This window comes from Coloeus monedula (genome assembly GCF_965178545.1).
Source record: "Coloeus monedula genome assembly, chromosome: 11".
Taxonomy (NCBI): Eukaryota; Metazoa; Chordata; class Aves; order Passeriformes; family Corvidae; genus Coloeus; species Coloeus monedula.
Genome location: NC_138791.1, coordinates 15,140,482 through 15,155,102, shown reverse-complemented (window position 1 = coordinate 15,155,102; position 14,621 = coordinate 15,140,482). Strand labels below are relative to the sequence as shown.

The 14,621-nt window shown below is 41.9% G+C and overlaps 1 protein-coding gene across 1 annotated transcript in view; it reads left to right on the top strand.

Annotated features, from left to right (window-relative positions):
* MAGI1 (membrane associated guanylate kinase, WW and PDZ domain containing 1) overlaps window positions 1-14,621 on the top strand; it is a gene marked incomplete at its 5' end in the record, with an annotated part of 290,109 nt that overhangs the window by 194,792 nt on the left and 80,696 nt on the right. Inside the window, one exon of the mRNA XM_082288537.1 lies at window positions 8,554-8,673. Within this exon, the coding sequence (XP_082144663.1) occupies window positions 8,554-8,673 (120 nt within the window). The remainder of the gene's footprint in view (window positions 1-8,553; window positions 8,674-14,621) is intronic.

Here is a 14,621-nt window from a genome sequence, read left to right as displayed (position 1 = left end):
TTGTATAATGTTTATAAAACCTTTAAGGTTTCTCAAAAAATCAGTGACCTCGGCTTATCTGACTTCCCTGGTTTTCTGTCTGTCTTTGCTCTGTGACTTGGCAACTCATCTTGCAAGAGTTTACAGTGTACCCAGTTCCAAATGCTGTCTTGTCCCCTCATCTTTTCCAAAGCCCTTTTCTCCCAGCCTTTGGTCTGGAACATCAGGCAAAAAGTTTGAGAGCCATTTATTTCTTACCTATTCTATGATTCTACTCCTGCATAACCTACTCAAAACTTGTACCAAGCCATGTGAAGATCTGATAGCTAATGAAATGCAGTTTTTAATACTACACTTTCTTAATCCAGCCACTCAGCCAAACATCACAGGGAATCAATGGGTGTTTTCTTTCTCAGCAGCTGAATACTGCTACTGGACCAATTCACAGCTTGGTTTAATGATATCCTTGAGTTATGAAGCTCTCAGACTGGGCTACACCTTCTCTTTGGCAATTTGGAGAAATCAGATAGCTCTGCAAGCAGATATGAAAAAAGCAGATATAAAGCATGATAGGTTATACATCCTGATAAATTACTTCTAAAATGTGAAAGTATAAATAAGACAATGCAGTATTTGTTTAAAAGTGCTGAATGCGTGGGAGCAAACCTCCATCCCAGCTCTCCTGTGAGTTAAGGGTATTTTAAGCACTTCCCCACACACACACCTTTGGCCTGTTGTATTTAATACAGATGTGCACATTCATATGGAATAGTGATCTGAATCCACGTTGTGCTTTTCCACTGCTCTGCCTCAGCATGGTGGGGCTGCAGGTGACTGAAGTGGGGCAGCCCCGTGCAAGCACTGCAGGGATCAGACTGGGCTTGGGTTGAAATAGCCCAGAGTGAATGATCTACAGGATTAAAAATAACCAGCTAATCAGAGTGCTCTGTAATTATCCAGTGTAGGTATTTAATTTACCACCCTCAGCCATAGCCTTCCCCAAGATAGATATTTCTACTGAAAGTAACTGTGATAATTTTTACATAGATGAAAGGTGGACCTTTTGAAATAAAGGTGTGTGCCATGGGTGTAGAATTATCTAAGCTTCTAAAAGTGTATATGAGAGAAACTGAATATAAGTGCATGTAAGTATATAATCACCTTGTTAATTTACTTTCAGCTAATTTCACTTTCTATAAGTTGCATCCACACTTAGACAAATGGCAATTTTCACTCATTTCTGTACCAGTATTTAAAAGCAGAACATTACAGTGCAATCTCATTACTGCCGCTTTATTGATTTATAAAATTACATTTTATTACACTAATCCGTATATTAGAATGAATAAAACCGTGCATAGCTACAGCTGAGGTATTCTTGCCAAGTAGGTACATAGTTTGCTTTTTCATCAGTAGTTCACAATTTAAATTAGTGGATGTCATGCTGTTGGACTCCAGAAACACAGGATTAATGGCAAACTCATTAGTTCATGAAGTTTAATCTTCTTGTGGGTGTCCCACCTCGTGGGAAATAAGAGGGATTTGGCTGCAGGTGTCTGGTGAGGTAACAGCAATCACTCAAAGAAAGGGATGTAGAGCTGCTGCTATTGTGAACCTGAGAATATTTATTATTTATGCTTTATTTGGTACCAGAATACTCTTTGCTTAGGAGAAAGCAAATGAATGCTCTGAAGGACACATGAAGAGGCTGTAACTGCATTAGCATGTGCTACATGGCAGTAGAGCCACTGGTACTTTTCTCAGGTCAGGGGGGTGATGCTCTGTTTGAATATTTGGCATAGATCCTTAAATAGGTCTTTTTTAAGTGGCTTTCTTGGGGAGTGTGGCAGGTTTTATACCCTTACTTCTCATCGTCAGGTAATTTATCAGTTTCTTTTAAATTGATATTACAGTGGTGAGTGATCCCCTCATGCTGAATTGGCTTCGTGTAGCCTTGGCATGGTGTTTCACAACACGCACAGACGAGCTTGCAAAGCCCCAACGAGGTGGCAAGTTATTTTTGTCCCTTTTAATCTGTTAGGCCCTGATCCTGATCTGTAGGGTTTCCTAAATCCCACTGATTTCTCTAGAATTAGGTTCCTGGAGTCCTTTGAGAGCCTGGGTTTGGCTGATCTTGTGCTATTAACTGGAAACAAACCCACTTTCTCTATCTCAGAGGGCTCTAAGGATAAATGTGTTGAAGATTGTCAGTGTTCTTATTTGGTGGCAGGGAAGGCCACTGAAATAGCAAAAATAGATTTAAAAAGGACAAAAATAACTTGCTGCCTGGAGGGTTTACGCAATCCGAGCTGTGCTGTGTGGCTTGGCTGAATCACTTCTCCAGGGAGGCTTGGGGCAGTCCGTGCTTCTTTGAGGGAAAGGATCAGGGAGATGCAACTGGACTCAGTATTTCAGAGAGAGGGAGAACGGCTTCTGTGTGTGCTGAGGGTTATTTGTGTGCATGGCTGGCACAGCCCTTTGTGCGAAAGGTGTTCCTCGCAAGCTGCTGCTCAGGGCTCCTTCTTTGGTCACTTGCTGGAAAGGCTGGTGGGAGAAGGAGATACTAAGCTCTTTGTGCAAATCCCTTCCATCTCCCCCATGGAAGAAGAATGCTTTAGAACTCAGCCATGAAATGCATTTCTCTCTGAAAAGTGTTTGTAGAAAGACAGTTTTGTCTTGGTCAGCTCTTTTCTGGGTTTAATCAGTCTTTCTTGCTGACCACAGTGACAGAAATTTGCTTTTATTCCTGCAGTTGTGTGTGTGGCCAGGAAGAGTCAATCAGCATCTGCTCCTGCACATGCATCATTAACAGGTCTGGGAGTTAATTTCTGGTGGCAGACACATTCTTCTTTGGATTGAATTTCTACTCAGCCACCAAGACACTTTGAATGCTTGTCACGTTCTTGGGGTTTATAGGTATCAAGACACTGGCTAGAGAAGGGATAGACAGAATTTAAAATCCCAAAATGAGCTTTCTGAGTTTCAAGTTTCAGGAGAAAATTGTATTTATAAGCTGAGCGTGTTCGGTTTGTAACAGATTGGGCCTGTCTGAAATGTCCATATTTTATGTAGTTACAAATATGAATGATCCCTTACCCACAGGTATGTGGGGTTACAGTGTATAATGGATAGCACAACAATGTCAAATGTAATTCCTTTTACTTATGTTGGGGAAGAAATAAGGTATTCTTAGCTTGAACAACCCCAGAAGTCAGTAAGATAAGGTAGTTCTGTGTACAGTGTCTTCTTACAGACTGGTTACACTTTATTTTTGTGTATGTGGATAAGGCTGTTTTTAGTACTGTGCTGCTGCAACGTTCTGCCTTAAGCTTGGCTGCTGATCAGGTTGCCTCTTCTGGAGGCAGACCAGGTTGTCTTTGTCTTTTCCCTTCTCCATTTGCTGTTAGCAGATTTGTGAAGTTTGTCCTGCCTGGCAGTTATCTGGCACCATAGGTGACAGATGCAGGAGAGCCAAAGCAGGCTCTGCAAATAACCCTGTGATGTGAGGGAAGAAGGTGACCTCCAAACACAGTGGGAAGGAAAAGGGGCTGTTTTCCTAATATGTTTCTTCTTTGGCAGCTGAAGGCTTTTTCCCTGTAGATGATGAGAGCAGTCTCTTCTTGCTGAATGAACAAAAATACCAGTTTCTCAGAACAATGGGAAGAGCAGCACCCTGTCTTCCTCCCACCCCTGCCTTTCAGAACCTCCCACAGCAGCACTTGGCCTTGCAGCCTCCTGGGTCAGGAGCATCCCTGCACACTTCACCTTATTTACTGCAGTTGCACCCACTGCTGGTAACCACCAGTGGCTTGAGTCTGTATAAAATATGGTTGTAACAACTATTATCATTACTTTGAGTGTACAATTCCCACATTATCTGCCATTTTATGAGATGCTGGTTAATGGAGATGAGGAGTAAATGACTTGTGGTTTGATCAGATGTATTTTGGTGGCTCACCAGATTGTCACTGCCAGCCAGTGGAATTGGAAAAGGAGTTTGCAGAAATTACTGCTTTGCAAATGGGAGTTGTAGGTATTCTGCACTTGAAATGGTAACTTCCAAATTACTTGCTGGGGGCTGTTTTGGTGCACAGTAACAGTACTACTGCTCAAGAACTGCTTTTGTTTTAACATGGAAGCAATTGAAGTGACTTTAGCCCCACTGAAGCCTTAGTTTTGGATTACAATAAGCAAGATTCTGATTAATTTAGCAGCAGGGCATCAGTGACTATTAGCAGCTTAACTTGAAGGCCTGGTAGATTGATAAAGAACTAAACAGCCCCTGAATCATATTTTAACAGTCTGGCCATAGTATAATTGAGGCTCATGTTGGGTAAGTGTCAGCATGGTTGATAGGCAACACAACAGCAGAAGCTATTTGTCTTTTAAATGGGCACTTAAATTATTCAGGATAGTAGTTGATAATCATCAAGGCATCTGAGCCACAGTCCAGTTATTCTAGGCATGTGTGCACAAGCTCTAATTAGTTCATGTACAGCACTGAGCTCTCCTTGGACAAACTCACCTGTGTCTGGAAGCAGTTTCTCAGGTGGAGTCTCCAGTCCGTGATGAGATACCTCTACTGTGGCCCAAGCATTAGGGATGCATGAATAAACTGGGATGCAGATAGCTTGGGGGTGATAACCAAACCAACAGCTGGGAAAACATTTCATTTAGTATTTGAGTCACTCATGTTAGATGTAGTTTTTCTTCCCCAATCCAGGGGTAAAAACTGCAATGCTAACCAGTAGCCTTATTTTTTTGTTTTCTTATGTCTTCTGTGGTTACAGGAAGTTTGAGGAATTCCCCTGTGAATGTAATGTGTCTAACTAGTTTTATATGCTGTGGGATATGCTAGCCAAATAAGACTGAAAGCTTTTGAACCATTAAATATGCAGAAGGAGTTGGTAGCCACTCAGTTTCTCCTCCAGTTCCTTCTTTGCAGCATTAGCAATTCTGAGGTAGTCACACAATGGACATAGCTGAAATTAATTAGCTAAATTGGTACCTAATGGCAATAAGATTTCATGCCGCTTAATATTTCAGTTGCAAACAAGACCGGCAACTAAATGTATTTAAATATGATTGGCTCATCTTCTCAAGTGGAGTATCTTATCTTTTGTTTGGGCTAAATACAGCTCTCATTGTGCTCAATTAATTCTGCCATTAGCAGTGGTCTGACCTGCTATTAGCTCTGATAAAATGTACAGTCATCCCCTTCACTGAAGACTGTCCTGTGGTAAGGATGTTGAAATGCAGTTTAAAGGGGGAAGGAGGATACACACACTTTGCCTTTGTACATAATTAAGCCATGCTAATGATGGGAGACTTAATTACAATTGGAGTTTATCAGCAGAGAGCTCCAGTGGTGGCTTGCAGGCTGTGATGGTGCTGGCCTGTGCACACTCAAGCTGCACAGCCATGGAGCAGTTGTTCCAGGCTGTGAAAGGGCTCTGGGTGGAAGGTACTGATTATTCTTGGTGTCCTATGCCTGGGAAAAGTCATGGAGTTTGCACCTCTTGGCTTTCTTTTCTTCCCCCCTTTCTTGCTGCCCGCCCTCTCCCCCCCCCCTCCTTGTGAAGCAGCCCTTCTGGCTTTGTTGTAAGTGTGGTTTGTAATCATTGTACACATCCCAGATGGTTCATGAAAACTCTTTGAAATGCCATCTGCCAGGCGTGTGTCCAGCCGGCAGCCTGTCATTCTGCTACAAGAAAAATGGAGGCGGGTTTTCCCTTCCCCCTGCCTTCCTGAATCGCATTCAGTAACACTTGCTCAGATGTGGAGCAGGATAACAGCCGGAGCATCTGCAAGCAATCTCTGCTCCAGACAGCAACATGGAAAGTTGTTGGGTTTTTCGCCTTCGCCCAGATAAGATATCACAGCCAGTGTAGTTTTTATTTTCCCTGGGCTTGCTGCTGAGGACCAGCTGAGGTGACAAATGTTATCTCTGTGATGCAATGTTTTCCTTTTCCGCGATGACTTTCCTAATGCCTTCCGCGTGTGTTGCGGGCAATCGTGCTGATAGCAGGCACAGCTGCGATTTTTTGACTTGAACATTATTTTCGACTTGAACATATTCAGGAAATTAAGAACACTGAGATGAAACAAATAGATCCATTGAAATGGCTCAGAGGAATTATGACAGAGAAATAAGTGTCGTGTCAAATAGGCAGCCAGCACTAGTAAACTGCTGACTGCAATTTCACTGCTATAAAAATTCAGATGGAAGAAAAAATTGATTAATAAATATCCTCTGTGGGAAGATATAGATAAAGAAAAGAAGAGGCTTCAAAGATAAGGTGAAAGCAATCCTGAAGTTCCCTGATCTTTGTGTCTCATCAATGTCTTAGTAGTTATTGGGAAAACACACATCCCAGTCTCTGTCATTCGGCTCACGTGCCACATGGCCGGGGGTGACGTTTGACTGATTGATGCGCAGTGGTACAGAGGCGAATTCTCACTTCCATTGTGCTCCAGGCATGGGACAGCTACAACGTATCATTGGTCATAGTTATTGTCGCGGCTTTTCATCCTTCTTGCTTCCCACTCGCGGGCCAGGTTTAGGGGAATGTGGCAGTGACCACCAGACACAGTGCTCTGGGGAGGGTCCTCACAGCCTCAGTGTCTGTGGCAATGTCCGTGCTCAGGGAGGAGATGTTGCATCTGGTCTGCGACCCTTCATCCCGGCTGCTGGGTGTGTGCTCCACGCTCCTTGTGTGCCAGGGAGGGACCTGAGCGAGCTGTTCTGCATGCCTTTGGATGGAAGCACCTGCACTGGGGCGGAGAGGGGCACATGGTGCAGCTCCAGCATTTCTCTGGACTAGATCTGTGAAAGAAAATTGCCTTCTCTTACAATCTACCCAGTAAAAATGGTTGTAGCCTTACTGTAAGGATTCAAAAATACAAAGAATACAAGATTGAGTCCTTTCCAAATAGGAAAGAGTAATTCTGCTAGCAGGGTGGAGATATCCATCACTATTCCCATCCCCTTCCTTACTTTTCCTCCCTCCTTCACCCATTCATACAGCTCCAAGAGGAGGAATGATGGAAAAAAGCACAGGAATTTATAGACTCTCTGAAGGCTGCCAGTAAATAATAAAGAGAGTTTCTATTTTGAATCAAGAAATGGAGCGTGTTAGAGAAAGTGGATGTCTATCAAGGAAATTAATCTAGTGATAGTCTTTCAAGGGTGACACTCTGTCAAGACTGACCTCTTGAGCAGTCTCTCAGATGAATAGGAGATAAGCAGACTTTCCGCTTTCCTGGCACTTGAGGAAAACATTTGCCAGATGCAGGCATGGTAAATTTATGCTCTTTCAGCTTCTGAGAGCTGGAATCTTCCCAATTAGTTTTCAGAAGCTCAGCTTCTTTATTCTTTCTTCTGTCCTTTTATCGAGGGTTTAGGAAATTGTATTCACTGAGAAGACACTGCCCAGGGGCCAGGAGAGTCCCTCAGAAGTGAGAAATTATGCTTTGTTAAATGTTGGGTATGGTTTCCACGTCTCTGAAGTTATTCCCAAGACAGCAGACTGATTTCAGCCACAGCATTCAGACACCTCCATCTCTCTAACTCCATTCTTTCTTCCAAAATTCAGTTTGCTATACTATCTGTAAACCTGTCATTTATATTTAATCTCAGACGTGCAGAATCCAGTCACCTCCCAGCCTCCAGAGTCATGGAAAATAAAGGCTATTGAACAGAAATTGATTCTTATCAATGAAGCTGTGCTCAGTGACCTAAAATGCAACATCCCAAGCCATCTTAGGGAAAAAGTCATGAAATGACTCATCTTACACTGTGCTTCAGAGTGCTGTAAATTGGCCAGAAGGGAGAAGAGTTTCAGAGCTGGCAGAGTGGCAGTGATCAGAGCCAGTTCTCCATGGGTGCTACTGAAATTGTCAAGTGCTGGAGAGAGAGATTCAGTGTGACTTATTACTCAAAAGTATTCCTGAACTGGAATGAGCTTGTAGGTGAACTTCTGTGAGAAGAGTTGGCAGGCTGTCTCTTTAGTGAGCACGTGTGAATGGTGCATCAGAACTGTCTCATAGTACTTTTTAATGCTGAATAAAAAATAATAGCATAAATAGAGATAAAACACTAAGAAGAAACAAGGGAGAAATTATGTTTATGATGTGAGAGAACATTTGATGAGATAGTGGTATAGAAGTAATGGAACCTGAAAGTAGTTGCCTTATCTGAGAATACAGATTGCAATTTTAGTGAGGTTGAAGTGGGAGAGACAATTCTAACAGCAGGAAAGTAATTGCTGGCATTTTCCCAGGTACCAAATTTTTCCAGCTGTGTTTCTGGACAGAGAGAGGAGAGATTTCTTTGCCAGAGTCTTTCTGAGAGTACAAGAAACATTGTCCTTCAGTTGTTTTGTTCTACTTGGTGCCACCAGTTCAACCCGAAATCTATGTCCTGTTTTTAATGGGCTCCTAACTTCAAACTTCTTTTGACCCTTGTAGCTCACAGAACTGTGTTTTACAAATACTGTTGTATCTTTGTGAAAATTTGTTACTTAATTCTTGATAAAAAACCAACTCGTTTAATGTTCTAATTTCTCCTTTCAGGCACAACCCGCCCTCCAAGAGAAGGAGAAGTGCCTGGTGTGGACTATAACTTTCTGACTGTGGAGGAGTTTCTGGAGTTGGAGCGAAGTGGGACCCTTCTGGAAGTAGGAACTTACGAAGGTATGGAGCCACAGGCAGTGAAAAAGCACTTCAAATACCCGTGGTGGGACACCACATTTGCATCACCCTCGCTCAAGTTAGGACCTTGCTTTCCATCCTAGTGCTCTGCTTCCCTTTTCTCTGTAACCTGAGAGAGGGAATTCCAATTTTGCTGTGCTTTATCTTTTGCCTGAAAAGTTAACTGCCTGAAAAGATTAACGTCAGTTGGCCAGGAAAATTCGATATGTAATCCCATAACAGAATACTGTGGCAGTATGCATCTATTGTTTGTATCCACTATGGCTCATCTCCTTGTTCAGTTTTTCTTTCCTCCTGCTGTTTCTCTTTCCCTCTATCTTCCCTAAATACACTTCCTTCGCCACCCAGTTGTGTCACTATGCAGCTACATGATGCATTGCTTTTTTGGTTTTTTCTTAGTCTTGGATAATTGCTTCTAACTTGGGTCATTGTGTTGATCCTTTTTACAGCACAATTTTGCAAACAACAGCACTGAGACAGCCAAGGGGCACTGAAATGTCACCAGGGTGAGAGCAGGAAAAAGCTCCAGAGAAATGCAAGGCAGATTGACCATTTTTAGGTACACAATAGGATTTGTGTAACTAAACCTGCAATCTATAGCTCCTTTAAATTGAAAACTCCTTTTGGACGGGTTTGGGGTTTTTTCCTTTGGAGAACATTCAAATGTGCCTCTTGACAAGACAATGAAAATAAATACAGGTTTGAAAGTCCTTCCAGTGTACTTCAGCTCAGTCATTTCATATTTCCATGTGAAAGAAGTTTAATGGTTCTTTCTGTAAATATGAGATTGAAAAAGCCTTATTATTGCAGCCTTATTCTAATTATTCTTTATAATAAGAAATATGGAATATGTTTAAAAATACAAACTCCACACAAATAGCCAAAAGTCTTTGAAAAGTGGTCATCAAACATATACAGAAAAGATTGTGACATGTGGTTTTGGTTTTCAGGGTCTGACGAGCGAGTCCTGAAATACTGTTTGTCTGCTTCTTTAAAAACTCCTTTTTAAGGGCACCTTTAAACCTTGTGCTAATTCCCAACTGCAGACAATTGCAGTGTCAAACCTGGTTTGCATGAAGATGCTAAATGTATAATTTGGTTTCACTCTTCCACCTCTCTGAGCTGATTAGCTCCATCAGCACCAATGCTAGCATTCCAGCACCAGCTCTTCTTCAGAATGAGCTTTTTCCTCTCTGTGTTTCTAATTATAACACCAAATTAGTTTTCTTTGTCATGATCCTTGAAATAGATCAGCTGAGAGGCCTTGCCATTGCTTCCTGATCTGTTTGTTCTAGTGACCTTTCCACTTGGAAAGACAAAATGGGTAACTGTCTGTAAGCTGGCTCCTGGGACATGCTGGGAATTAGTTCTCAGGAAATGCTGTATCCATCTGGGACAGTTACAACGTGGTAGTTTCACTGCTTATGTGATTATATGCAGCAGCAGCTAAACTGTTTAGGTTTCATGGCTTGCTCTTTTCAGTTGCTGAAGATGGTGTTGATTTCTCATAAGTCTAATGTGTATTTTATTTCTGTTGGTGATAGAAGTGCCTGAACTTTAAAGGAATAATTTGTCAGAAGTGCTGAGAAGCTTCTTTCCCCATTGACATCAGTGATGCTGGTGCATTGTGGTTCTGGAGTGCTGGCCAATGGAAGGAAAAATCAATAAGAATAAAGCAAATAATGATGATGCATGTGTGCACATATGCATCAAGACACATTACTATTTGATTGTAATGTAAAATAAATAGAGTTCATTTTTCACTTACGGCTTCAAGAAATTATTTTGCTGCCTTCTGAGATTTCTTTAATGGCTTTGTTGTACTTTTTTTTTGAAATCTGGTTTTACAGCTGTATCGATCAAGAGAGTGTTGATCTTGATTAGATCTTGGAAGATGGGGTGATTCAGACCCAATGCTGAAATTGCAAGCAATTTTGTCTATAAGAGAAAGTCTGCCAAAACCCAAACCACAAAGCAAGTTAGACTTTTAATGGCCAAGTATCTGTAATTGTCCAGCTTTACAGTCTTAGATATTTTAATTATCATTTGTTTTACGCTGCATTTTGCTTCCACGTTTTTTTTTTAGTAAGTGTTCCACCATGATAAATTTGACTGTATTTTTGATCAGTGATGGCTTATTCTAAACCAGAGAAATAAAGCCCAACAAAAGCAAATAGTCTTCTAATTCTACCTGCTGTACTGAGTAGAAATTGTAGCAATTGCAAAGATTGGGTTGCTTGTGATTTAATGCTCTCAGATGATTTAGAGTTGAAGGAAGAGGGATACTATGAAATGGACAGTATGGATGAGGAATGGGGAAGTTTTTGTGTGCCAGCCAGCCACAAGCTCATGTTGCTCTAGCAGGCTAGTGGTTTGGGGTCAGCGTGGTCCCAAGGACCCTTCGGGCCTTAATTTGTCAGCATCAGCATGTGGTGGTGGAGAAGATGGACATAAAGTCACCTGGATACTGTCACTTGGAAAAATCTTGCAGAAGAAGAGGTAACAGAAGCATTTAATAACAGTTACTGAAGAGAAGTTCTGGGGAGAAAGATTGGAAAACAGGGAGCCATTGGAAGAGGGATAATACACAGGACTTTGATGCTGATACAGATACTATCGATTTGGAAAGAATAAAGAACAAGCAGAAGAGAACAGTTGAAAACCAGAAAAAAGTAGGAGAGTGTATCAGGTTTTCAAAGTGCTCTAATTGCAAAAAGAGAAAGTGCAAGCTGAACAGGACAAAAGAGGTGTTGCTGACCTACAGGGCTTCGTAATGCCATTATTATTTCTTCTGGTGCACTGCCAATAGGTTCCTTTGGGCAGCTTTTGATTCACATCCCAGTGAAGGCAGAGCAGGCATGGCAGCTGCTGTTCTGGTCACCTCTCATCTCCCTGGTGTTTTCTGCACCCAAAAGGCTTCAAAAAATGTAACCAGGTGGGAGGGGGCACTGGCAAGCCTTAATTCCTGGGGTTTTCAGTTCAGCTTTTCACATCCTGATTTTTAACCATAAAGCCCAGAAACATCATCTTTCTTCCCCTAGTGAAAACTACATGTTGACCACATGAATCCAGCAACTGGAGCTGGAAGACCTGCCCAAAAAGCTGCGATGCTGCCCCAGTATTGGTGATTTTGCCCCACGTGAGTGCTGCACACGACACACTCAAGCCAGTTAGAAATTCCCATTGACAATACTCATTAGGAAGGAAAATTCTTTTTAGGCTGCACATTGACTAGGCCTTCTGGTGGATAGGAAATCACTGTAATTGTAGTCTCAGGCATTTATTGACTGCTCCTTCAGGGCAGAAAATACTGATGGATGCATGGAAGTACTTGTGTAGGTTACTAATTATTTAGCAATTACTTCTGCATTTGAATTGCAGGCTCTCACAGGGACCCCAAGGGAGGGCTGTTTTGAGCACAGTCACAGCTTCCAGATTTTATTCTCGTTTTTTCCCCAGCTGCTGAATGGCCCTGGGCAGATCAGGTAACTGCTCTATACTTCAGGTTTCTGGCCTGGAGAATATTAAAACAACACTTACTTCTCTCTTCATTAATATTTCAGCAGATACCCTGTGCCTGCAGCTATCTGCTCTTCCAAATAGGAGGGGGAGAGTGGAAGCAACGGTGTTCTGGAGGGCTGTGCTGAATTCAGGCAGCCCTGGAGATGGGAGCTATGCAGAGGCACATGGGGACATGAGCATGGTGGCTGAATTTGGAACAGGGGTGGCTGTATCACCAGGATCTGATGAGGCTGTATGAATGAATGCCTGCCCAGCACTTAGTGATCCTCAAAAGAAAAAGTGCTGCACTTTATAACATGTGAAGGGTTATTACATTATAGAGTATTATTGTCAAGGCATCATCTTTCATTCTCAGGACAAGTATTATGTGATTGCCAAGAGAAGTAATAAGTAATCTGCATTAGTCTCATGACTAAGATGTAATGGGGTGACTTGCTAACATTTTTAAAGTATATAAAACTAGCTACTGTAGACAGGGTCTCCAATTGTGGTACTTAATGATTGTAATAAATTACATTAATAGTGCAGTTTGAATTTCAGCTGAAGTAGAGAGGTGTATTCAGCAACATGCTTCAAATCAAGATGCCTTTAGCCTAATTTATCTGATGTGCTGGCTCTCCTTGGGTTTCTCTGCAGCAGCCACGCTGCCCCAGCTGCTTTAGCAAAATGGGTGGATTTTTTTTGCTGGTGCCTTTGCAGCCTGTGGGTGTCACCAGCTCGGTCCCACCTGGAAATGAGAGCTGAGCCTGTGGCAGGCAGAACATGAGGGGAAGATTGGATGAGGAAGGCTGGCAGATGCTGGGGATGCCTATGCAGGTGAACAACATGTTCTGCTTAATAAGATCAGATCTGCTGATCTTTGTCTCCAGACTAGAGACTGACTCAATAAATTATAATGGCTCCCTTAGCTGAATACCCACATACTAATATCTGTGCACTGCAGAATGATTCCTCTTCTACCTTTGGCTCTTAATACTTTGCTTGCTTTTTTTCTTTTTATTTTTTTAAACCACCAGTAGAGGAAAAAAAGGTAAAACCTTGTTGTGTATGTGCAGGATTATCAGTGTTAAGAATGAGTGCTGCTGTACTGAAGTCTCATCTGATAACAATGCTTTATTCTGCAAACAGGTGAAGTGGTACCTGAGTAATTCTTGTTTACTAAAAGCAAATATTCAAATATCTGGTAGGGGTTTAGAGTGGCTTTGAATTTCCTGTGGCATTGCTGACTGGATTCTCCCTCTCTCTGCTCTTTCAATAACAAGTTTCTCAATGTGAGCTCTGTTAGAAATTGTTCATTAGCAGTCATGCAATTTAAAACACAAACCTTGGGGAAAAGGTTCCCGAACACCTCTGGCAAAAAAAGAGATATGGTGAATTAGTTGCTTTCTTCTTAAGTTAGAGTTCAGGTTATTTTAGGCATAATTTACTTTGTAATCATAGTTTGATATGTTGAAGACCATTCCTAGTAGTCCAGGCACATTTTGGCATTGTTTTTTTGGTACAGGGTGTTCTTGGGGCACTTCAGAAGTGGCTGCTTTCTTGCTGGTGTTATCCAGCTCCTCTGCGGAGGCAGCCTGGCCTCTGCAGGCTGCAGCACTTCCCTTTCTGCAGAGCTCACTGCCACTGCCTTCCAGACAGGGAAGGTGTTAATGGGACACATCCTCATGGTGGGACTATATATATAAATATTTAACTATTTGCAAGAAGAAGAGTTTCATATTTCAATGGCTTGATACGATATTTTTAATCCTACAGCCCTATGCTAGGTAGGGTGTTTCCAGCTGCTTCTCCTGCTTTCTGTATATACCATACACAAGCACATTTATTTATGTTCCCTATGAATTTTTTTTTAAATTTATTTGAACGTGGCTATAGAAGTTGATATAACACAGCTGGTCTCATGGAACACCCTGAGCCTCCCCAGCCCTCTCCTGCTCCATGTTACCCAGGTTGTACTGCTTATTTATTACTTTTAGTATCATTGCTTTATTTTAGGGTTTTTGCATGCCTTAAATGTGCTTGGATGCACTTGTACATGAGCGCTAACAATAGCATGTAGCAACACCTAGTGATAACACAGGAGAAATCAGAGTAAGTAAGAGTGATTTGTTCTGTGGGTGACTTTCTCCCATGCTGCCACTGCCTTTAGGACACTAATTGGAGTATATGTTAAATTGCAGACATAATTGAAATGTGCAGTTTGCAACAGTTTGACTTATTTAACAAGAAACCCAAACTGATCTTTCAGTTAACCTCACCATGAAAAACTACAAAAATTGACAGAGAATCTCCTATTTAAAGCAAATGGATATATTGCAGGTTAATTTCTCTGAGCTCTCCTTCGTTGCCTGTTTTCCTTCCGATCCAGATGCTGTATCCGCAGCCTCCTCCCGGTTGCCTGGATACTC